General features: G+C 59.9%; 3 protein-coding genes across 4 annotated transcripts; 1 reads left to right on the top strand and 2 right to left on the bottom strand.

Moving 5' to 3' along the window:
• Window positions 1-5,125: 5,125 nt before the first annotated feature.
• PINLYP (phospholipase A2 inhibitor and LY6/PLAUR domain containing) lies at window positions 5,126-12,206 on the bottom strand. The gene is made up of 5 exons (XM_051989550.1): window positions 9,191-12,206; window positions 7,288-7,404; window positions 6,459-6,611; window positions 5,860-6,003; window positions 5,126-5,522 (listed from the first exon to the last, which is right to left on the bottom strand). Exons 1-5 carry the CDS (start codon window positions 9,258-9,260, stop codon window positions 5,344-5,346), a joined length of 663 nt encoding a protein of 220 aa, XP_051845510.1. The 5' UTR covers window positions 9,261-12,206; the 3' UTR covers window positions 5,126-5,343.
• Window positions 12,207-14,045: 1,839 nt separating this feature from the next.
• Window positions 14,046-21,619, top strand: XRCC1 (X-ray repair cross complementing 1). Of its 2 annotated transcripts, XM_051989544.1 has the most exons (17): window positions 14,047-14,277; window positions 17,776-17,868; window positions 18,059-18,169; window positions 18,271-18,429; window positions 18,518-18,595; window positions 18,668-18,773; window positions 18,966-19,093; window positions 19,172-19,286; window positions 19,359-19,572; window positions 19,648-19,764; window positions 19,850-19,913; window positions 20,173-20,302; window positions 20,384-20,438; window positions 20,516-20,652; window positions 20,805-20,895; window positions 21,274-21,349; window positions 21,443-21,619. In XM_051989544.1, the coding sequence occupies exons 1-17, from the start codon at window positions 14,227-14,229 to the stop codon at window positions 21,554-21,556; spliced, it is 1,839 nt and encodes a 612-aa protein (XP_051845504.1). In that variant the 5' UTR covers window positions 14,047-14,226; the 3' UTR covers window positions 21,557-21,619. The 2 variants fall into 2 exon arrangements, with proteins under 2 accessions (XP_051845503.1, XP_051845504.1); XM_051989543.1 differs by having other exon boundaries at window positions 14,046-14,277; window positions 18,966-19,286.
• A 223-nt stretch (window positions 21,620-21,842) lies between these two features.
• Window positions 21,843-23,275, bottom strand: ZNF575 (zinc finger protein 575). The gene is made up of 3 exons (XM_051989549.1): window positions 23,177-23,275; window positions 22,805-22,902; window positions 21,843-22,580 (listed from the first exon to the last, which is right to left on the bottom strand). Exons 2-3 carry the CDS (start codon window positions 22,881-22,883, stop codon window positions 21,892-21,894), a joined length of 768 nt encoding a protein of 255 aa, XP_051845509.1. The 5' UTR covers window positions 22,884-22,902; window positions 23,177-23,275; the 3' UTR covers window positions 21,843-21,891.
• Window positions 23,276-24,151: the final 876 nt, after the last annotated feature.

Raw genomic sequence — 24,151 nt, 5'->3', positions numbered from 1 at the left:
AATGGAAGATGGGACCGGGGGAGAGGAGGCTGCCCGGGCCCTGGGATACGGAGACCTAGCCGGAGCCCACGGAGGGACAGCGTTGAAACAGATGGGAGAGAGGGGAAGCATCCAGCCCGCGCGGGATGCTCCCATCTGCGGACTGCCTCTCCCTCATTTGTTGTTCCTAGGTCTGCAGTGCATTGTAGGTGGAAAGAGCTGTGGACCCGAAGTTGTCTTTTTTTATCCCCTTTCATCCACCTCAGTAGCGGGGGGAGGGGGGAGAAGTTCTATCAGGGTGGCTCCATTGAGATTGTGTCTCCCCCGGAGAGGGGAAGAAAGAGCAACATCTCCCATGATGGCGACCTTGAAGCCATCCGGGCCCCACAAATACCCTGGCCACTAAGAGATCCCCAGCTTCAGGCTTTTAAAATCAGATGGTCAAGAGTCGGGAAGAACCGAAGGGAGCAACTACCCGGATCTAGACGTCATCTTTCCGCGGGAGAGCTCATTCCCAACGGCGCCGGTCCATGGTGATCTTGGAGAGCAGGGGGTCTAGACCCGGAATTGGTTGCGTTTTTAATAAATATTTTAGTAACGTTTCAAGAGAATGTGTTTGTGATCCCATATATGTGTATGCTTTTAAAGACAGGCCGAGAACGGGTGGTAAGTGCGGGTGTGCTCCGCCCTGGTTCTAATTGTCCGGGGGCAGGCCCTCCAAGAGGCCTGGGACACTCACGGAAGTGCAGTCCGCAGAGCCCGTGTATGGCGCGATTCGGGCTTTATTGGGTTAATTGAGGAGGTGCTGGCAGCAGGGCACCGAGTCATAGATCTCCAGCCCACCCTCCCACCAGGTCACATTATACAGAACCAGAACAAAGACGCATTGCCAGGGAGGGCACAGGGTCAAGTCCATCTCCCGGGGTGTCCCCTGTTCAAGTTTCTTTTGGTGTTTACATTAAACTGGCCATACATAGGTCACCTCACACCTGGCTCCTGCCATTCTCAGATCTGTAGGTCTCACCAGCCTGCCTTAGGGGTCCAGGAAGGAGAAGCCCCTGCTTTCCGGATTAGAAAGTTTCCCCCTTACCTTGAGCACAATTCCCAGCTGGTTTCTCCCTGTTCTGCCCAGGGGAACCATTTCAACAAGTCTAAAATCCTTCCTGTAGGGACTGGTGATGTCGTGACCTTTGTACAGCCGCAGCTTTTGATAGGATCTTTAGGACCATGGCTACCTGGTTTTCCCTCTGTCAGACATTATTATGCTCATCGCGGTCTTTCCTAAACTGGAGGAGTCCGGAACTGAATATTAATATACCAGAGGACCTGGGACCATCACTTCCCCTTGTCCTTAACATGGAGGCTTTCCGACCAGTCATCCTAGCTTGATGATCAAGGACCTGGGTCCTTGATTTTTTTTGAACACAAATATAAGACTGGATACTTGTCCTAGTCCTCTTATTCTATTCAGTCGAATGATCTTTTAATTGCCCAGTTTAGCAGTTTCTCTCCCAGCTCCTGGAAGATTTGATGTCTTCTCAAACTTCCTGTGGCTCCCCTCCTCTCTCTCAGCGGAGAACCTTCATTTTACAGATAACATGGAGGTCATTCACCACCTTCTCTCCCCTCCCTCATGGCCTTCTCGCACACGGAGATGGCCTTACTCCTTAGCAAGGTCCCCCCTCTGCTACCCAGAGGATCCTAGTGCATCCTGTCTCCAACAAATCGCCGGCCTGCCCTCTGCAGCTAAACTTGTAAAGGCCGGCTCAGCAGACCACTTTTCCCTCTCCACTTCCCTCACAATCCAGCTTCCGAGGCTACCCATCATGCTACTGACGCTGCCCTCGCCAAAGTTTCCGCTGATCTCCTGGCCAAGTCAAACGGCCTTTTCTCCATCTTCCTTCTCCTTGACCTCTCGGCCCCCCTGACATGGATGGCTCTCTCCTTTTGGAGATCCCTTTCTCCCCAGGCTCTCCCTTTGGTTCGCCTCCCAACAATTAGACCACTCCTTGTCTCCTTTCCTGGACTTTGTTCCAGGTCACAGCCTCTAACCTTGGTTCTGTCTAAGTCTCCAGTGGGAGGGAGGCGCAATTTAATTCAATAAACATCCAGTGCCTAACCTGGGACGGCCCGGTACTCGGCCTTAAGGGATGCAAAAGGATCGAGACAAAGTCTGCCCTCGGGAAGCTTAGTGTAATGGAGGAGATACTGGGCAAACAAAGGAACAAAGTAAGCAGTAGAGTGGATTAAGAGGGAATTAAAAGAGGGAAAGTTTTAGAATTGAGAGGATTTGGGGAAAACTTTGCTGGGAGGGTGGGACCCTCTTGCCAGAGGGAGGGCTTTAGGCACAGCGCCAGAAAGCCAGCCTTCCTAGCCTGGGGGAGAGAAGATGGAGCTCTTAGTGAATGGTCCTTTCCCTTCTCCCTCCACTACTTCGCTTGGACATCTCATCACCTCAGATTTAATTACCCTATATTAGGGATTCTTAAATCTACCCTTCCTGCCCCAATCTCTGCTGACTCACAGTCTCCATCTTAAGTACAACTTATCTTTCCCCCAAGCCCTCCTCGCCCCTATTTCTTATTACTGTCTCGCTGTCTTCCCATCCCTTGGGCTCCCAACCTTGGAGTTATTCTGGATTCTCACTTTCCCTCCCCCACTCTCCCCCAAATGCCCAAAGTGTGGCTGAAGCCTGTGGATTTTGCCTCTGCGGCGTCTCTCACCTACACCCCCTCCTCTCCTAACGCTCCCCCTTCCTCCAGTCTTGGGTTTTGGTGACAGTACTCTCTCCTGACGCTTCCTGTGACAACTGACTAACCGGTTTCTTCTGGACTCACATGACCCTAGTTCGGGAACTTATCACACCTGTTTTGAGCTATTACAACCTCCCACCCCCTTCCTTCTTCCTGATTGCTGCAATCCATTAAACAACTGCCAATGTTTTATTCCCAAAATTCAGGGTGCTCTCTTGCTCAATAAACTGCAGTAGCTCCCTATTTCTTCTGGGGCCATATAATCTATTAAGTATTTAAAGACTTTGCAAACTGGTTCCCATCTACATTTCAAGACTTAAGCATTACTCCCCTTCAAACTGTGTAAAATCCAAACAAACAGGCTTTATATTTTGTTCCATAGCCCACTGCATCTTCTTTCTTTGAACAAGTTGAATCCTTCATGTTTAGAATGCATTGCCTTCTTCCCTTTGCTTATAATATTAAGGCATTTATATAATGCCTACTATGTGCCAGCCACTCTATGAAGTGCTTTTTATAACTATTCTCTTATCTGATCCTCACAACCAGCCTTCGAGATATCAACATTTTACAGTTGAGGAACTTGTTAAGGGACAGATCAATTCCTCAAGAGCCTTCACAGCTGTGAATCACAGTAAGCTGCGGGGCAGCCTTTGCTGACTCGGGGACTGGGAATGAGATAAGTTGGAGGCAGAGGGAAGAGGAGGGAGATAACACAGCGGCCTCTCAGTCAGAGACTGTCTCCCTCTCCTTGTGTCATCCCCTCACTAGAGGAGGTCCATTCTGGGTTGGATCTTCAGCAGCCACTGGCAGGTGGCTCCTGTGTGTTCCAACAGGAACTGAGGGAAACAGGTTAAGTGACTTGCCAGATTCATACAGCTAGTAAATATCTAAGAGTGAATTTGAACTCAGGTCCTCCTGACTGTAGACCTGACAATCTTTCCATTTCTTCTCTTTACCCACAACCATTCACAACTATCTATCAATTCACAACTAGTTTCTACTTAGCCACAACTAGCTTATCTACTACTAATTTCTACCAGGCCACAACTATCTTATCTACTACTAGTTCTTACCTGGCCACGACTATCTTATCTACTACTAGTTTCTACCAAGCCACGACTCTTATCTATTACTAATTCCTACCTGGCCACAACTATCTTATCTACTACTAGTTTCTATGTAGCCACGACTATCTTATTGACTACTCTTCCTACTTGGGCACGACTCTTATCTACTACTAGTTTCTACCTGGCCACGACTCTTATCTACTACTAGTTTCTACCAGGCCACGACTCTTATCTACTACTAGTTCCTACCTGGCCACGACTTTTCACAACGAGTTTCTATTTGTTCACAACCATCTAGCCACAACTAGTTTCTATCTACCTACAACTAGTTTCTATCTAGCCACAACTAGTTTCTATCTAGCCACAACTTTCCATACTAGTTTCTATCTTAGCCACACGTAGTTTCTATCTGCCCACAACTAGCTTCACCTTAGAACTGCAAAAACCTTTGGGCCGCCCGTCGGGAGGGTCTCTCCTGAGCTCCCCGAGGCTGCTAGCCCCCCTCCGGTCCCACCTTCCAAAGTATCCCCATTTCTCTGCATGATTCTGTCGCATCCCCTGAGAGAATATTAGCTCGTTGGGGGCTGGCCCGTTGTTGTCGTTCCCTATTGGGGTTTAAAGGTGCCGGAGAGGTCTGTCATTCCTTCTCCAACCCATTTTACGGATGGGGAGCTAAGGCAGCCGGGGTGAAGGGACTTGCTCGGCCCACACGGCCAGTAAGTGTCCGGGGACAGATTGAACTCATCCTGTCAGTCTTCCTGCTCCAGGCTGGGCGTTGCGTGCGCTCTGGCGCCACCTGCTGCATTCCGCCTGCCAGCGCCCGTTGCCACCCCCTGCCTCTCTTTGTAGGGCTCCTGCGCTGACCCTTGGGAGGGGGGGAGGGTCAGGGCCTTCCTTTCCAAGGGACCTCCTCCATTTAACACCATAACCCAGAAAGCCACGTACAATTCGGTTTAATTATAGTGACCACATTTGGCCTCCAAGAAGAGTTGAAAACTCCATCCTGGGGCCGCCAGGTGGCGCAGTGGGTAGAGCACCAGCCCTGAAATCAGGAGGACCCGAGTTCAAATTTGACCCGAGACACTTTTAACACTTCCTGGCTGTATAACCCTGGGCTTAATACCTAACACTTAACTCCAGCTACCTCATTCTCCCCCTCCCCCCAAAAAAACAACCCTCCATGCTCCTGTGCAGAGGTGGGGGCGAGGTGTGTGTGTGGCTGTCGTGCGTGATGTGCGGGTTGATTTTATTCTTTGTGGCCAGGGCTGGAGCTCGGGGAAGCTAGAGAGAGCGCTCTCTCTGGAAACGAAACTGAGGCAACAGCAGCAGGCTCCCCTCCCAGGGGGAAGTGGGATTTATTCTTGGGCTTCCTGCCTCCTCAGGGTCCCAGACGCAGACCATCCGCGCTCAGGCTGGGGGCCGCCCCGAGCTCCCCTCCCTGCCGCCCACCGGGACTCCCGAAAGCCGCCCACAGAGCTGGCCTCCGGGGGATTCCAGTGCCCGGGGGACGCCCGGGTTTGCGACGGGCTCCGCGGGGATCCTCAGGGGACCGAGCCAGCGGACCTTCTCTCCGCCCTGCCAGGGGGTCTGGGGGCAGGGACGCAGTCGGCCCTCCGAAGCTCGTAGGTGTAAGTCACCGAGGGCACCCGGGCGCCAACCTGGGCGTGGCAGGCGCTGCTGGTGGCGCATCCGCGGGTGGCAAATCTGGTGTTGATGATGCCTGATGGAGGAGGGCGGGGTCAGCCTCGCACCTGGGAACTCGGAGCGCCTCCCTCCCCGCCCGCTCGGGAACCCGGCCTCTCTCACCCTCCCTCCCAGCCGGAGGAGCGGCCCGGGCGGTCCGAGTCCCGCCTCCCAGTTCCGTCGGGGGCCCAACCCCGCCCCGCTCGGGACCCCGCCCCGCTCGGGACCCCGCCCCGCTCGGGACCCCGCCCCGCTCGGGACCCCGCCCCGCTCGGGACCCCGCCCCGCTCGGGACCCCGCCCCGCTCGGGACCCCGCCCCGCTCGGGACCCCGCCCCGGCGGCTCCTCCCCCCCACGTGCCCGAAGCTTTCCACCTGTCTGCACGATCCCCGAGAAGTAGATGCACTGGGTCTCGTGGCCCACGCACTGCACCACCTGCTCCCCAGAGCAGGTTTCCTGGAAGGCGGCCTTGCAGGATGGGCAGCGGAGTCCGTTCAGCGTGCTGTTGTTCTTCGGGGCTGCTCGGGGGAAGGAAGGAGGGGGAGAGATTGCATCTGCGGGGGGGGGGGGGGGGGGGGGGGGGGGGCTCGGGGCCGGAGAGCTCCCAGGGAGGGGGAGGGGTGGGAGAGGCCGGAGAGCTGGCCCGGCGGCTGGCGTCCGGGAGCCCTGGATGCGGGAGGGGGAGAGACAGAGGGGAGCCTGCTCCGGGGGATTCTGGGCGCGTGGGCTGCGAGGGAGCGGGACTTTTGGGGCCCGGGCTGAGAAGGGCGCCCTCCCGGAGTCTGGAAGCCAGCAAGGAAGAGCAAGGCCCCGCAAAGATCGCGAAGGGGGAGCTGGGCCCGGGGAGCAGAGGGGGCCCGGGACGCAGAGGGGGCCCGGGACTTGGAAGACCAGAGGGAGGAAATGGAGGTTGGAGAGCTTCAGGGCTCTAGGACATGGGCCGGGAGGGGGGGAGGGGACGTAGGGCTCCTACTCGGGATTCGGCCCTTGTTGCAGCCGTCCTCCTGGCAGCAAAACGAGTTGGTCACCATGTGATCCTCGTGGCCCAGGGTGGTGGAGATGAAGCCCGAGTAACAGTCCTTGGACTTCATGCAGCTTTTGGAGGTGTCCACCGACTCTTTGTTCCCTGGAGACGAAGGGGGGGAAAGTGGCCGGAACGCTTATCATTGGCCCAGACCGACACTGACACTGACCCAGCCCGGAAGTGATCCTCCCTTAAGGCCTTTCTCCCCATCCCATAGCTGGGGAGGGAAAAGAGGCTGGGCTTATTCCATGGATCTGGGTTCAAATCTTAGCCTTGCCATCTACTGCCTCTGAGTCTATGTAGGTGCTTAATAAATGTTTATCGAGGTGGCACAGGATAGAGCACTAGACCTGAAGTCGGGAGGACCTGAGTTCAAATGAAACCTCAGATACTTAACACTTCCTGGCTGTGTGATGCTGGGCGAGTCACTTAACCTCACTTGCCTCGGGGAAAAAATAAATAAAAACAAGTGCTTATTGATAGACTGATTTTGGAGAAATTTCTGACCCTCAGTTTTCCTCTCCTGTAAAATGGGGAGGGATGAAAGCGGAAATGGTGGTCTCTAAGCTCCCAGCATGACCCCGTGGGGGTCATCTCTCCCCACATTTGTCAGCATTTTCTTTACCTCATAATACCCCTATTTTAGTCTATCTGTGGATCTCCATACCAATTTTAGTCTCCAATCATCTGTAACGATGCCGTCCCCCCAACACCCGAGATGGTCTTCCTCCCCCCTGCTCCCGATGGACTCACCTCATCATCACCCCCCTCCCCATACCTGTGGTGGACAATCCCACGACAGTCACGCAGGCGTCCTTCTCCGGCTCGCAGAGCTTCAACTTGCCGGTGCAGGAGGGTCCCGAGTCCTTGCACACCTCACAGGATAGAGACTGAGCTGGGGGGAAACACTGGGGCATCAGGACCCCTGGGTCTCCGAGGGCGTAAAATTGTAACAAGAGACGGGATCTCTGAGGATCAGGAGCTCGGGGTCTCTGAGGGCATAGAATTGTAACCAGAGACAGGATCTCTGGGGATCAGGAGCCCTGGGTGATTGAGGACTTGGATGGGGTTCAGGACCCCTGGGTCTCTGAGGGCGTAGAATTGTAACAAGAGACGGGATCTCTGGGGATCAGGAGCCCTGGGTGATTGAGAGGGCCTGGATGGGGATCGGGACCCCTGGGTCTCCGAGGGCGTAGAATTGTAACAAGAGACAGGGATCTCTGGGGATCAGGAGCTCTGGGTGATTGAGGACTTGGATGGGGTTCAGGACCCCTGGGTCTCCGAGGGCGTAGAATTGTAACAAGAGACGGGATCTCTGGGGATCAGGAGCCCTGGGTGATTGAGAGGGCCTGGATGGGGATCGGGACCCCTGGGTCTCCGAGGGCGTAGAATTGTAACAAGAGACAGGGATCTCTGGGGATCAGGAGCTCTGGGTGATTGAGGGCCTGGATGGGGGATCGGGACCCCTGGGTCTCCGAGGGCATAGAATTGTAACAAGAGACAGGGATCTCTGGGGATCAGGAGCTCGGGGTCTCTGAGGGCATAGAATTGTAACCAGAGACAGGATCTCTGGGGATCAGGAGCCCTGGGTGATTGAGGGCCTGGATGGGGGATTGGGACCCCTAGGTCTCCGAGGGCGTAGAATTGTAACAAGAGACGGGATCTCTGGGGATCAGGAGTCCTGGGTGATTGAGGGCCTGGATGGGGGATCGGGACCCCTGGGTCTCCGAGGGCATAGAATTGTAACAAGAGATGGGATCTCTGGGGATCAGGAGCCCTGGGTGATTGAGGGCCTGGATGGGGGATTGGGACCCCTGGGTCTCCGAGGGCGTAGAATTGTAACCAGAGACAGGATCTCTGGGGATCAGGAGCCCTGGGTGATTGAGGACTTGGATGGGGTTCAGGACCCCTGGGTCTCCGAGGGCGTAGAATTGTAACAAGAGACGGGATCTCTGGGGATCAGGAGCCCTGGGTGATTGAGGGCCTGGATGGGGGATCGGGACCCCTGGGTCTCTGAGGGCATAGAATTGTAACAAGAGACAGGGATCTCTGGGGATCAGGAGCCCTGGGTGATTGAGAGGGCCTGGATGGGGGTCGGGACCCCTGGGTCTCTGCTGGAGATCTGGAGGGCAGAGTTTCTGTGAGGACCAAATCCTGTGACCTAGTTGGAAGCATGGGGGAGACCCCGGACACTCACAGCCAGACTGTCCTGGAGCAAAGGGAAGCCACTCGGTGGGAGGCTGCATTGTGTAATTACGTGGCTGGGGACGCCAGGATTGGGGCAGGAACGGGAGGTTGATGCTGTTAGCCACGGGAGGGCGGATGCTTCCTTGGGGGGGGGGGCAGCCACGGGGACCAAGGAGCTGGCTCTCCCCATCTCGTTAGCTCAGGGGAGGGGGGGATAGTCCAGGGAATGGGGCATTAACATCAAACCCTCCAGGGGACTACCACCCAGCTCCCCAGCTCCCGAGGCAATGCGGGACCCAACCATTTGTCTCCCTGCAGGTTCTGGAGGCTCAGACGCCCAGATTCCAGAAAGTAAAGGGGCTTTCCTGAGGGAAGGAATAAGGAAGTCCAGAGACCCGTTTCCCAGGGAAAGAATTATTTGGGGGATCCTGCTAGCCCCTCCCCCAACCCTGGACTCCGGGACCCCCGCCCAGGGGTAGTGGGAGGGCACTCACCAAGGGAGAAGAGGGTACAGAGCAGGGTGAGGGTCAGCAGGCCCAGCTGGGGTCTCCTGGTGATCATCATGATGTCTGCTCCCAGGTCAGGGCCCACGGGCCTTATAGAAGGGCAGGGACGGGGTGGGGGGGGCAGGGCCAGGCTAATCCCCGCCTCCCCCCAGCCCCATTCCAGTTACGGGGATAATCTCTGAGCCTGGGGCTCGGGCTCCCTCTCTCCTCCCCTTCCTTCCTCCATCTCGGCCGGGAAGGATGGCAAAGCTTGGGGAGAAGAGACAGGTGTTGGGAGGGGTCAAGGCCCCCGAGTCCCTCCTCTTCTGCCCAGTTTTCTTAAGACAGCTGCCTCCCATGAGTCACCCTGCCTGCCCAGCTTCCCCACCCAGCTTGCCTTTGCCCAGCTTGTTCCTACACGTTGCTGAGGGGGACAGCATGTCTGGGGCCTCCTCCCCCAAGGCCTGCTCACACTCCTGCCTTTGTATGAAGGCTCCTTCCCCTGCCACCCCCAGACCTGACCCTCCCAGGGAGGGGGCAGAACCCTGGTCCCTGAGGGGGGGAGGGACGAGGGAGTCCCCCAGTCTCTCCGGAAGATTCTCCGGGGTCAGAGCCGGACGGTTCCCTGGAAAACAGACCATCCGAGCACCCTAAAACCCGTCACGTCCGAGCGGGGGGGACGCCCAGAGCTTTAACCGCCTCATTTTCCAGAGGGAAAATGGAGCTCACTCTCGGTGGATTCCTTCATGTCTCCAGGCCTGTTTTCCCATTCTAGAGTTCCTACCAGATCAACACCCACGATCTCGTAATCAAGAGGATAACTCGGGCTGGAGAATTGGTCCTTCTGATGACTTTCCCACGCACCTACTATCATTGCCCTGAGCAAATCACATTCTCTCTCCTCAGTTTCTGTACCTGTACAATGGGATCATTGATGCTTACCTCACAGAGCTGTCTCAGAAAAGGAGCTTGTAACCTTAGAGAGACTGAAGGGACTGGGGGCTTCCCGTAGTACACCCCCCCAAGTGCCTGAAAAACACTTAGGAGGGGAAAAGGAGGTCTGTAACCCACTGGAGAAAGGGCCCACTCACTCATGGAAGAGCACCTGAAGGTCTTCACCGGGCAATTTGCTGTCAATGGACCTGAATTTTCTACCTGGACCAATTATCCCTGCCTCAGTTTCCATGTTGGCCAGAACCGGGGGCAGTGGCAGATTTTCAAGTGAACCATCCGGCAAGAAACAGGGGTGTGACTTCTGGAGAGCGATTGGGAACTGTGCTCAAAAAGTTAGCAAACTGCATACTCTCTGACCCAGCAGTGCTACTACTGGGCTTATACCCCAAAGAGATCTTAAAGGAGGGAAAGGGACCCAGATGTGCAAACATGCTTGTGGCAGCCTGTTTGTAGTGGCCAGAAACTGGAAACTGAGGGGATGCCCATCATTGGAGAATGGCTGAATAAATTGTGGTATATGAACGTTATGGAATATTATTGTTCTGTAAGGAATGACCAGCAGGATGAATACAGAGACCTGGAGAGACTTACATGAACTGATGCTGAGTGAAATGAGCAGAACCAGGAGATCATTATATACCTCAACGATGATACTATATGATGATCAATTTTGATGGACGTGGCCCTCTCCGGCAATGAGATGAACCAAATCAGTTCCAATGGAGCATTAATGAACTGAACCAACTACACCCAGGGAAAGAACTCTGGGAGATGACTGAGAACCATTACATTGAATTCCCAGTCCTTCTATTTTTGTCCGCCTGCATTTTTGATTTCCTCCACAGGCTAATTGTACACTATTTCAGAGTCCGACTCTTTTGATACAGCAAAATAACAGTTTGGACATGTATACTTATTTTGTATTTAATTTATACTTTAACATATTTAACATGTATCGGTCAACCTGCCATGGTGGGGGGAGGAAGTGGGGGGAAGGAGGGGGAAAATTGGAACAAAAGGTTTGGAAATTGTCAATGCTGTAAAATTATCCATGCATATATCTTGTAAATAAAAAGCTATAATAATAATAAAAAACTTTAGGTTATTATATATATATATAAAAAAAGGAAACAGGGGCATGACTTCTGGGGGCTCAAGTGTTGTTCCTTGCTCTTGAGAAAGTGGCAGAAATCGGAAGTCAGGTCCTTGTAAGAAGGGACCAAAACTGGGTCTGGGTTTGAGGGTGGAGGCAGGGAGGGGGGCTGGAGGAGGGGAGAGTTGGCTTAACCTCCTGCTCACACCCAGGATTCATTCCGGGAAATCTCTGAATATGGTTCCTGGTTGGTTGTTAAAAAAAAAAAAAAAAAAAAAAACTTCCCTCAGATCCTTTACGAGGACTCAAGGTTAACAGTAGATTTATAGGGGACACAAAGCAGCCTTTATTTCATTCAATCTGTCAATCGGCCTACTATATGGCAGCCATTGTACTAAGTTCTGGGGACGCAAAAAGAGGTAAAAGAACGCCCCGCCCTAAAGAAGTTCGAAAGCTGATGGGAAAATCTGCAAAGCAAGTGACATCATAAGGAGGCAATCACCCGCAGGAGGGCCTGAGATTGAGGGTTCTCGGGGGAGGGGGCTTAAAGGAAGCACGAGGAGGGGACGGGAAGCCAGTGTCTCGGGACTGCAGAGTCCGGAGCGAGGTCTGAGGGGGCTGGACAAGAAGGGCCGGGTGAGGAGGGAAGGCCGCGGGAGCATTGGGCACCCAAAGGCGGACAAGAGGGAGCCACTGGAGTTTATAGAGGGGGGGAGGGAAGTAATGAGATCTGGAGTCTCACAGGCAGGAGACCCCCCTCCCCCCAGCAGCTGTGGCAATAGTCCAGGTGGGAGGCGATGAGGGTCCGCACCAGCCTGGTGACTGTAGGGGGAACAAAGGGGCACATTTCACTGCGTAGCTAATGCAAACTACATTTCCTAACATGTTATATATCGTGTAATAATGATATAACATACAACATTAATGTGAGCCAGACCCTTTGCAAATACGATCTCATTTGATTCTCACAACTTGGGAGGAAGACGCTCTTGTCTCCTCCATTTTACAGATGGGAAAACTGCACAGAAGAAGTGATTTGACGGGGGCACCCGGGGAGTGGGGCTGGATTTGAACTCGGGCCATGCTGACCGGCGCTCTCAGCCCCGGGCCGCCCCTCTTCCCAGATCTGAGGCGGATCCAGAAAGGGAACCGCCGCCAGGACGGGAGAGGCCCTGAAATTCTGGGGGCTTTTCCGAGACGGGGAGCCTGAAGAGGACGCCCCTGAAGCAAGCCCCGCCCCCAGCCCCCTTGTTCAACCGCGCCAGCCGTAGCCAGGCCCCCCGCGCCTGTCACCCCGACTCCGGGAGCCCCGTCCGGGGCCTGTGGCCTTCGGACCCCTTCGGAAAGCTGAGCTCTCTCCCAAGGCAAGCCCCGAGCCCAGAACCACCCCACCCCCACCGGAACATCGGCTGGCGCGCTGGATTCTGGGTTCATCCCACCGTGTTTGCCGGTTTGGGGCATGGAACCTCCCCAAGAAAAAGAACCCCCGAGGAAGTCTTATTTTTTTTTTTTTAAGCAGATTGCAAAGATTTTTAAAAATTCAAGGCGGAAGCTCGGTGGGGTCTCTGAAGCCCCCACCTGCAGGCAGACACATAGACCAGGACCAGCAGGTGGACAGGGGCATCGAGGTGAACCCAGACCGCCCGCGGGCGCGCCTTACCCCAGGGTTGATTTAGGGGGGATTGGGAGTAACCCCACCCACTCCCAGTTGCAATGGGGTCCCGGCCCTCCCCGCTACTGAAACCTTCCTCCCCTCGGGCTGTTTCCCGGGCTCTTGTATTTGGGGTTCCCCCAGAAAACTGGGAACACCCCCCACGGAGGAGTGTCCAGAAGGGGGCCCTCCCGGATTCGCCCAAGTGGTGAAGTCGGGTACCGGGCGGTGGCCCCGTCCCGTTCCCGGAGTCCATGCAGGGGAGGTCTGGGGGATGGGGGAGGTGTCTACAAGGTATAAAGTCAAGTGTAGACCACACGATTTAGACCCGAGTTTGATCAGTGTTATTAAAACTTTCTCCATTGAAGCCCCGCCGAGCAATATTTGTCCCCCAGAGGGGGCCACGGGCACCCCCTCCCCCAGGAAGCCTTTCGTAGCCCTTCCCCGGCGTTACTTTGTATTGATTGGTCTCCCAATCAGCCTCCCCCCAAAACAAAAAGCCTCCCCAGGGAAAGATTCGGGGGGTGGAGAAACGCGGAGCTGTGAGAGATAGAGGGTCTCTTAACTGAAGTCTGTAGTCAGAGGGCCTACTTCTGGGTCCTGGGTTCTAGTTATGCCCTCCGACCACGCGGGCTCAACTCCAGGTCCCTGCACTGGATGTGCAGCTGCTTGGTTTTAACGGGCCCGGGAGGGGTCTGCGGAGCTCGTTCCACCCCCACCCGCAGGGAGCCCCTCAAACTGGGTTGATCTAGGGTACAGAAAAGCATTGTACTTGGGCAGTCCGGAGGAGGTTCCCTCGGACCAAGCCATCCAATGGGAAAGGAGAACGGGAACGCAGACACCAATGGGAATGGGCTCCGGAGTCCGGAGGCGGGAAATGTCATGGTACACGCCTGAGGGTGGGTCAGCGAGAGGAAGGGCTAGAAAGGGCCTAGAAAAAGGGGTGGAGCAAAGGGAAGGTGGCCATAGAGAAAAGGGGCTAGAGTGGAGAGTCGAAGAGGGGCGGGTCTAGGAGAGAAGTGCAGGTAGAGAGGCCAGAAAAGCTGGCCATTGGAGGGACAGGCCGAAGAAGGGCGGACTCATGGGGCGGGCTTAGAGCCAGGACGAATCATAGAGAGAGGAGGCTAGAGTGGCTATGGGAGGCGGAGCCAGGGGGAAGCTGGGGAGAGGGCCAGTAAGCCTGCGCAGCTGCAGGGCGCGCGCGCTCGACTTTAAACAGGTCCCGGGAGGCCGCGCGCCTGCGCACTAGAGCTGCCCTAAAAGAGCGGCCACCTCCTTTCCAGGCGCTGGCCTGGTCCAGAGGCCTCGGACTTTAAGGTCTCATCCTGCCTGGCCCTTGGCCCCGCTATGCCTGAGATCCGCCTCCGCCACGTAGTGTCGTGCAGCAGCCAGGATGCGGTGAGGGAAGCGGAGGGGAGGGAGGGCCATGGGTTTCTGTAGACTTCCGGTTAGGGAAGCCCTGCGGGAGGGACTTCCGGCTATCTCTAAGGTTCCAGGAGTGTCTATGTTGGGTGTTCTGGGGGGTGTTTCGGGGAGCCACCTGCAGCGTGTCTATAAGGGGCACCTGGAGGTGTATAAGGGTCTCTGGGAAACACATGGCGGCGTTTATAGGAAACATCTGGGGGTGTCTCATGAGGGTCTTTAGGAAACCAATTAGGAGTGTCTATGAAAGTGCCTGTAGGAGGCACCTGGGGCTGTCTGCGAGGGTCTCTATAGGAGGCACCTGGGGATGTCTGTGAGGGTCTCTATAGGAGCCTCCCCGGGGTGTCTGTGAGGGTCTCTATAGGAGCCCCCCGGGGTGTCTGTGAGGGTCTCTATAGGAGCCCCCCAGGAGGTGTCTGTGAGGGTCTCTATAGGAGCCCCCCAGGGGGTGTCTGTGAGGGTCTCTATAGGAGGCACCTCGGGGTGTCTGTGAGGGTATCTATAGGAGCCTCCCCGGGGTGTCTGTGAGAGTCTCTATAGGAGCCTCCCCGGGGTGTCTGTGAGGGTCTCTCTAGGAGCCCCCCGGGGGTGTCTGTGAGGGTCTCCATAGGAGCCCCCGGGGTGTCTGTGAGGGTCTCTATAGGAGCCCCCAGGGGGTGTCTGTGAGGGTATCTATAGGAGCCCCCCAGGGGGTGTCTGTGAGAGTCTCTATAGGAGCCCCCCAGGGGGTGTCTGTGAGGGTATCTATAGGAGCCTCCCCGGGGTGTCTGTGAGGGTCTCTATAGGAGCCCCCCAGGGGGTGTCTGTGAGGGTCTCTATAGGAGACACCTGGGGATGTCTGTGAGGGTCTCTATAGGAGCCTCCCCGGGGTGTCTGTGAGGGTCTCTATAGGAGCCCCCCAGGGGTGTCTGTGAGGGTCTCTATGGGAGCCCCCCGGGGGTGTCTGTGAGAGTCTCTATGGGAGCCCCCCGGGGTGTCTGTGAGGGTCTCTATGGGAGCCCCCCGGGGGTGTCTGTGAGGGTCTCTATAGGAGCCCCCCGGGGGTGTCTGTGAGGGTCTCTATAGGAGGCACCTGGGGGTATCTGTGAGGGTCTCTATAGGAGCCCCCTGGGGGTGTCTGTGAGGGTCTCTATAGGAGCCCCCCGGGGGGTGTCTGTGAGGGTCTCTATAGGAGCCCCCGGGGGGTCTGTGAGAATACAGGAAGTACCTGGGGGTGTTTGTGAGAGTCTCTATAGGAGCCCCCGGGGTGTCTGTGAGGGTCTCTATAGGAGCCCCCGGGGGGTGTCTGTGAGGGTCTCTATAGGAGCCCCCGGGGGGTGTCTGTGAGGGTCTCTATAGGAGCCCCCCGGGGTGTCTGTGAGGGTCTCTATGGGAGCCCCCCGGGGGTGTCTGTGAGGGTCTCTATAGGAGCCCCCCCAGGGGGTGTCTGTGAGGGTATCTATAGGAGGCACCTGGGGATGTCTGTGAGAGTCTCTATAGGAGCCCCCCAGGGGGTGTCTGTGAGGGTCTCTATAGGAGCCCCCCGGGGGGTGTCTGTGAGGGTCTCTATAGGAGCCCCCCGGGGGGTCTGTGAGAATACAGGAAGTACCTGGGGGTGTTTGTGAGAGTCTCTATAGGAGCCCCCCAGGGGGTGTCTGTGAGTGTCTCTATAGGAGCCCCCGGGGGGTGTCTGTGAGGGTCTCTATAGGAGCCCCCGGGGGGTGTCTGTGAGGGTCTCTATAGGAGCCCCCGGGGGGTGTCTGTGAGGGTCTCTATAGGAGCCCCCCGGGGGTGTCTGTGAGTGTCTCTATAGGAGCCCCCGGGGGGTGTCTGTGAGGGTCTCTATAGGAGGCACCTGGGGGTGTTTGTGAGAGTCTCTATAGGAGCCCCCCGGGGGGTGTCTGTGAGGGTCTCTATAGGAGCCCCCCGGGGGTGTCTGTGAGTGTCTCTATAGGAGCCCCCGGGGGGTGTCTGTGAGGGTCTCTCTAGGAGCCCCCCGGGGGGTGTCTGTGAGAATACAGGAAGTACCTGGGGGTGTCTCGGAGCACCTCGGGGATCGGGACAGGAGGGGATGTCAGTGGGAAGCACCAGTTTCTCTGGGGTCTGTGGGAGGTGCCCGAAGTCTCCGGAGAAGCATCTCGGGGTGCCTGGAGACCACCCGGGGCGTATGGATGACATTCGTCCCGTTGAGGTCCCAGGAAGGGCCGTTTAAGTCCTCGTTCTGGGAGTGAAGCCCCTGGGGGACATTTCGGCCTTGGGGAGTGGCTCTGGGTGTCGGTCGCAGAGGCCCGGGACTGTCCGTGGGAGGTTCCCCGGGGCCTGGCGGTAACGCTTGGGGACCTCTGCGGGCTCCCTGCCCCCTCTCACGTGGGGATCACAAAGCCCGGCCCCACCAGGAGTAGGGGGTTTGCCGGGTGTAGACCAGAGACTGGATTTCACTAAAGCCTCCGCCCGGAGCGCCCGCGCCCACAAGGGGCAGCCTGGCACCCAGGGAGACCCAGGACCGTGTTCTTTCAGCATTGCAGCGATGGCTTTGGGCAGGGCCTGGCGGGCGCACCCACCGGGCTGGCCGTTAGGAGGGAGCCGAGTCCAAAGCTGGCATTGCCCAGGGCCAGTCCTGCCCATTTCTGCCAGGTCTGTTAGGTCCCAGGCAGGACGCAGACGGAAAGAAGGAACCTCCTCCTCTCACAAGCAGCTGACACTCTTGTCTTTACCAATGGACTTAAGAGGGTCGCCCCTGCGGCCTTCGGGGATCCTGGAGGGCACGTGCCGGGCAGCAGCTTTTCTGAATGCTCTGTGTGGTGCCCTCCGCCTGGGGCCCCGGAGCTTCCCCCAGAGGGAAGCTGAACTGCAGGCCCCCCAAGGGCTCCCCCAGACCCACGTGGCCCCGGGGGGGACTGGGAAGCCACCAGGACAGATATTTCCTCATCTGGCCCCGGCGGGGGTGGGGGAGCAGACACAGGGACATTCTGCAGGGGACGGTGATTGGGGCTTCTCAGGTTTGTCTTGGGGGTTTCTGTAGGTTTAGGAAACTGTCTCTAGGTGGCGTCCTGGAGCTACTCCCCAGGAAGAGCATGGGGAGCCCCCAAAGCTTTCTTGGGGGGGTTTCCCCGGGTGTTTGTCGTGATCGTCTCTAGCAGCGTCGAAGCGGTGATTCCAGGAGTGCCCAGGAGGGCTTCTGGGAGTTTGCCCATCTGGGAGCGGGGCTGGGCCCGTGGCGGGGAGGCCCCAGGGAGAGAGCCCTTGGCAAAGTGGGGGCGTTGCCAGGGCCCCTTGGGCCAGAGATGGCTCTCGTTGCCCACCCACCGGCTCTAGAGGACTGAGGGTCTGGGCCGAGGGGGGCTGACCTCAGAGCTTTGGCTCCCCTCCCTGCACCCTTTCCACACTTGAGGCTCTGTGGAGAGAGCTGGGCAGGCGGGCGACTGGAGTCCCCTCCCAGGGCTGCCAGGCTCAATGTCACCCAGGAGGTGTTTAGTAAGGGCTGTTCCCTTGCAGACGCACTGCGCAGAAAACCTCCTGAAGGCCGACACCTACCGGAAATGGCGCTCCGCCAAGGCTGGGGAGAAGCAGATCTCCGTCATCCTGCAGGTGCCCCGGCCTCTGAGACCCCCCCCTGCAGGCAGCCCCCCCCCCCCCCGTCTCATGGCTCCGCCCCTCCCGCCCTGGACCCCATCTCCGGGCGGGCGCGGGATCCCCCTCCGGCATCTGGGGCGGCCGCTGCCCGGGGGCTCTTGCTGTGCGGGGTCCCCGCCCTGACGCACTCTCCCCCCGCCCCCAGCTGGAGAAGGAGGAGCAGATCCACAGCATAGACATCGGCAATGAGGGCTCTGCCTTCGTGGAGGTGCTGGCGGGCAGCTCCGCGGGGGGCGCCGGGGAGCACGACTACGAGGTGAGAAAAGGACCCCCGGATGGGGGGCTGCGGGACAGGCCCGGGGCAAGATGCCACGAGGTTAGAGCTGGGTCTGTCTCTGCCTGTGTCTCTGCTCTCAGGTCCTCCTGGTGACCTCGTCCTTCATGTCCCCGTCCGAGAGCCGGAGCGGGACGAACTCCAACCGGGTCCGCCTGTTTGCCGCCGACAAGCTGGTCCGGGCCACCGCTGAAAAGCGCTGGGACCGCGTCAAGATCGTGTGCAGCCAGCCCTACAGCAAGGTCGGGGGCGGCCGGCGGGCTCCCGGGGGGCCGGGCAGGGGGCACAGGGCTCCCCGAGCCTGGCACTCTCCCCTCTTGTGGCCCCCAGGACTCCGCCTACGGCCTGAGCTTTATAAGGCTGCACAGCCCCCCGGAGAAGGAGGCGCCCGAGGCCAGCCCCGGCCCCGTGAGTGTCCCCCCTTGTCTCTCTGCTGCCTCGGGCGTGGGGCGCGCCCCCCCTGACCCCACTTCTTCACAGAAGGTGACCAAGCTGGGAGCCTTCCGAGTGAAGGAGGACGAGGGCACCGGCAGCTCCCTGAGACCCGGCTCCCTCTTCTTCAGCCGGGCCGGCAAGGCTCCCCCAGGTGACGTAGGACCGGGCCCGAGAGGGGTCGGCCTGGCTCCCCCGGGGCCGGGGGTTGGGGGTCCTTGTTCCTCAGGGGGGTCGGGCCGGGGGGGTCAGGATGTCTCTGAGGCTGGGGGAGCCGGGGGCCCTCGGGAGGCCGCGTCCCTGGGAGACCTCGGGGGCGGCTCCTGGAAGCTGGCTCTCCTCCCAGCCCCCCCCAGAGAGCAGCCGGGCCCCAGCTACGCAGCCGCCACCCTGCAGGCCTCCGAGGGCGTGACCCCCCAGACTCCTCCCTCGTCGTCCCCCCAGCCCCCCTCCGCAAGCAAAGCCCCCGGCAAGGTGAGTCCCCTCGGCCGGGCGGGGAACTGGGGGGCGACCAGATCCCCGGATGTGCCCCATCCGCCCCTCCCCTTCCAGCCCCAAGAGTCTCCCAAGGGAAAGAGGAAATTGGACTTAAGCCAGGATGAACCAGGAAACAGAGCCCAGGCCCGTCCGGCCCAGCCCAAGCTACCAGCCCCCAAGAAGCCCAAAGGTGAGGCGGCCGGGGCCGGGGCCGGGGCCGGGGGCCCCCAGGACTCAGAGTCACAGTTTTCTGCCTTCTCAGGGCCTGCCGCGGGCCCGGCCCAGGGGCCTCCCCAAGCTGAAAAGAAGGGGCCGAAGGCCGGGGTCGGGCCCGCGGAGCTGGGGAGGATCCTCGAGGGCGTCGTGGTGGTCCTGAGCGGCTTCCAGAACCCCTTCCGCTCGGAGCTTCGGGACAAGGCCCTGGAGCTCGGCGCCAAGTACCGGCCAGACTGGACCTCGGACAGCACCCACCTCATGTAGGCCGCCCCCCACTCCCTCCCTGTCCCCTCCGGGGGCCAGGCATCTTCCTGACCTCTGCCCTTTGCCCTCAGCTGTGCCTTTGCCAACACGCCCAAGTACAGCGCGGTCCTGAGCCGGGGCGGGCGCATCGTGCGCAAGGAGTGGGTGCTGGACTGCCACTGCATGCGGCGGAGACTGCCCTGTCGGCGGTGAGCGCCCCTCAGGGGCGGGGGAGGGGGGCTCTGACCTCTGACCGCCTCCGCGCCTGACCTTTTCCCCTGTGCCCCTCCCCAGCTACCTCATGGCAGGCCCGGACTCCAGCAGCGACGAGGAGACGCCGCCCCCTCCCGCCACCAAGGTAAGGCCCAGCCAGGCCCCTCCTCCCTCTGGGGCCAGAGCAAGAGGGAGCCAGACCCGATGAGGGGCAGCTGGGGGGCACTGGGTCTGAGGGGGAGGGGAGGAGGAGGACCAGTGGGGAGGGAGGGGGAAGAGCTTAGGGGAGAGGAAGCAGGGGGGGGGGGGGAGAAAAGGAGGAATGGGGGAGAGGGAGAAGGGGGAGGGAGGGGGGCAGACTGACCACCCCAAAGTGAGATGCTGAGACCCTGGCTCTCTCTTAGCACCCCAAGGCTAACCACCAGGCTCCCCCAGCGGGGCCCAAGTCAGGCTCCAGGACGCCGTCCCCCGAGGAGGCCGGCCCGGCCCACAGAGAGCCCCAGCGCGCCCCAGACCCAGAGGAGGAGTCGGCAGGTGGGCCCCAGAGCTGGGGGGGGGGTGAGGCAGGGGGGAGCCCCGGGAGCCCAGGTCCGAGCCGGTGCCTTCTGCCCTCAGGTGCTCAGGACCACGGGACCGAAGACTCTGGGGACACGGAGGACGAGCTGAGGAGGTGGGTGAGCCGAGATGGGCCCGGCCGGGTGGGGCGAGGGCCCCGCAGTCACCGGGCCCCAATCTGTACCTCCCCAGGGTGGTCAAGCCGAGGGACCAGCAGCAGCCCCCAGACCCAGGAGAGAACGGAGAAGACCCCTATGCTGGCTCCACGGACGAGAACACGGAGGATGAGAGCCCCGAGTCCCCGGACCAGCCCATCCCCGAGCTGCCAGGTGGCGTCCCCGCCCCCTCCCTGGCCCTCCCAGCATGCCCTGGGGGCACTCCCTGCCTCCCAGCTCCCATGCCCTGGGACCACCTGCCTGCCCGGCGCTTCCAAGCTCCCTTACTGTCCTGTTCCCTGCTCCCCTCCCCTCCCCTTCCCCAGATTTTTTCCAGGGCAAACACTTCTTTTTCTATGGAGAGTTTCCTGGTGAGGAGCGACGGCAGCTTGTCCGCTACGTTACTGCGTTCAACGGGTCAGACTCCTGGGGGGCGGGTACCAAAGGGGGATAAGGGGAGCACTGAGGGGAGGAGGAGAGCGGTGGGGGTTTGGAGAGCTGCAGAGTTGGGAGGAATGAGGACGGCAGTCGGGGAGGAGTGAGGGCAGCAGTCAGGGAGGAGTGAGGGCGGCAGAGTCAGGGAGGAGTGAGGGTGGCAGTCAGGGAGGAGTGAAGGCGGCAGAGTCAGGGAGGAGTGAGGACGGCAGTCAGGGAGGAGTGAAGGCGGCAGAGTCAGGGAGGAGTGAGGACGGCAGTCAGGGAGGAGTGAGAGCGGCAGAGTCAGGGAGGAGTGAGGGTGGCAGTCGGGAGCTTTCAGGGGCTCCCCTTTGACGTGTTGCCTCCCCAATCCCGCAGGGAGATAGAAGATTACATGAATGATCAGGTCCAGTTTGTGATCACGGCCCAAGAGTGGGACCCCAGCTTTGAGGAGGTGAGGGCCCCTTGCTGCCCGCCCCGGGGAGAAGGGGAGGGGGAGGCAGGGCTGGGACATAGCCCCAGCCCCAGCCTGTGCCGTCCTCCCCAGGCCCTGCTGGACAACCCGTCGTTGGCCTTCGTGCGTCCCCGGTGGATTTACAGCTGCAACGAGCAGCAGAGGTTGCTGCCCTATCAGCTCTATGGGGTGGTCCCCCAGGCCTGAAGGCTCGCGCAGATGAGCGCTCCCCTTTCACCCCAAGTTCTAATAAATGTCACTATTGGAGCAGCCCCTGCCTGCCCTTTTCTGAGGACCCTGAGGGGGCCGGATCCCCGCTGCTCTCCTGGCCCCGGTCACTCTCAGCGGAAGAGCCTCTGGGGAGCTGTCCCGCCTCGGGCCGTGGGAGGTGTGGAGAAGCCCTTCTGGGGGGACGCTCCACCTAACACTGCTCCCTCCGGGCCACCCACGGCAGCAGTGCCGAGTGCCCCAAGTGCTTGCACAGGACCCCGGGTGTAGAAAGCGTCTCTTTATTGGCAGCAGGCGAGGGCCTGGGGCAGGGTTCAGGCCCGCTCCCCCTTTCCTCCCTTCCCAGCCTTCCCTTCTCCTCGGTGGCTGCGCTGGTGAAGGGCCAGGAGGCGGCGCTGGCCAAAGGTTTGGTCACAGCTGGGGCAGCGGTGCTGAGGGTCTGCTGGGGCGGCGGGCGTGGGGGCGGCCGGGATAGGGGCTCCGGCGGCAGTGGGGGCGTGGCGCCGCTGGTGGGCTGCCAGCTTGGAGGGGTAACAGAAGGACTTGGGGCACTGTGGGCAGGGGTAGGGCCGAGTGCCGCCAGCGTGGGTGTGTCGGTGGGCGGCCAGCTTGGAGGGGTAGCAAAAAGACTTGGGGCAGTCTGGGCAGGGGTAGGGGCGGGCCGGCGAGTGGGTCCAGCGGTGGGCAGCCAGCTTGGATCGGTGACCAAAAGCCTTGGGGCAGTCCGGACAGGGGAAGGGGCGGGCACCGCTGTGGGTGAGGCGGTGGGCGGCCAGCTTGGAGGGGTAGGAGAAGGCCTTGTCGCAGTCAGGGCAGGGGTGTGGGCGGGCACCGCCGTGAGCCAGGCGGTGGGTGGCCAGCTTGGAGGGGTAGGAGAAGGCCTTGTCACAGTCCGGGCAGCGGTGCGGGCGCTGGAGGGGCGGTGGGCGGCGGGCCCTGGACGGACCGGGGCGCTCGGCCGCAGCTGCCGGGCTCCGCTTTGGCTTGGAGGCTTTGCCGGAGGCTGAGGAGGGGGATCAGACGGTGCCCTGGGGCTGCCACCCGGGCCACAGAGGCCCCCCGGGGCCCCCATGCCCCTCCTGGGCTCCCCTCCCTCCAATGGGTCCCTCCCGTGCCTTTTCTAGGGGGCTGCCCGCAGGATTCATGCCTCTGTTCGCCAAGCTTCCGTGGGATCCCCGCCCTCTTCCCGGGGTGGGGAGCCCCCAGCCGGTGCCCAGTGGTTCTCACCCCCTCCGTTGGTAACTGATTCCTTTGCAGAAGGGCTCCTGCCTCTGCCCCCAGGCCCTTGCTCCCCTCGCTCCAGCATGATGCCAGGGGGGCTGGAGCTGGGAGGGGACAGAGGGGCACTCAGCAAGGCCAGCCATGTCTACCCCAGCGGGCACAAGGTGGGGGAGCGCGGCAGGGGGCTCCGCTTTCCTGGCAGAAGCAGGAAACCTGGATGGGGGCGGGGCCTAGGATCTCCGGGAGGCTGGTCAGGGGCGGGGCCATAGTTGACTGGGAGGTAGAGGGGCGCGGTTTTTCCGGGGGCGGGGTAGTGGATGATCGGGGACTGGCCTGGCGCTCTGGGGGCGTGGCCGAGAAGCCTGGGGGCGGAGTTACCCGGTTCCGGGGCTCAGGCTCGCTCCGGGTCCATGGAGGGTTCGTTAACCCTTTCGTGCCCGTGGTCGCGTCGCATCGCCAGCGCCTGGCGGGGAAGGGCGCAAGGAAACCTGGAAGGGGAAGCAGCTGGATCGAACGATGCGAGGAGGACCCAGGCGTCCGGCCTCGGCCCCTTGACAAGCCCAGAGTCGGGCCCCAGCCCCGTTCACCCTGCTCGGGGTCCAGGGTCTGGGACCCGGGCCCTCACCCTGACCTCTGGGCAGCCCCTCCCTGGGGGCGGGGCTCCGGCCCCTCCTGCCGCCCCTCCGCCGCCGCCGCCACCGCCAGCTGCTGCCGCGCTGCTCCTGGGCCTCTGCGGGGGCTTGCAGCTCTGAGCGCGTGCCCGAGAAGTGGGCGGGGACGGGGCCACGCGCACGCGCCCTGCGTACTACTTTTTCTACCGAGGAAAACGGGAGCGAGCACAAAACGCAGGGCACGCGCGCAGCTCTGATGCTAAGGGAGAAGGGGCGCATGCGCCGAGGGAGGCGATCCGGAGAGAATGGTGCAGATACAAAAAATCTGCGGGATAACGTGGGGAAGCGATGCTACAGTGGCCGCCCTGGATCAAGATCGTTTTTTGAGACAGCTTCGCTTTCTCAGGATCCCTCCTAGCTCTTGTCTGGATTTCCTTGCACAGAGCGGGAATTGAGGCCCAAAGAGAAAAGTCTTGCCCAAGCCCCCAGGCCCGCCCATACATACTGCCTGCAAAGTCACTTCGTTCAGTGCCTCAGTTTGCCTCTCTGTAAAATGACGGGGCTGACCCAAAGACTCCTGAGTTTCTTTGCAGGCTTTTATTTCTGATCAGAGACACCGAGACAGACACATAGAGCCTCCGAGCCAGAGCTGAGGGTGCCCCAGGGCCGTACAGGCGGAGAGAAGAGGTGCCAGCTGCTTGGTAGCTGGAGCCCGAACGAGAACTGGCAGATGAGGGGACGC

The sequence above is a fragment of the Antechinus flavipes genome, chromosome 3, assembly GCF_016432865.1.
Source record: "Antechinus flavipes isolate AdamAnt ecotype Samford, QLD, Australia chromosome 3, AdamAnt_v2, whole genome shotgun sequence".
In the NCBI taxonomy this organism is placed as follows: Eukaryota; Metazoa; Chordata; class Mammalia; order Dasyuromorphia; family Dasyuridae; genus Antechinus; species Antechinus flavipes.
This window is presented reverse-complemented; position numbering and strand designations above follow the sequence as displayed.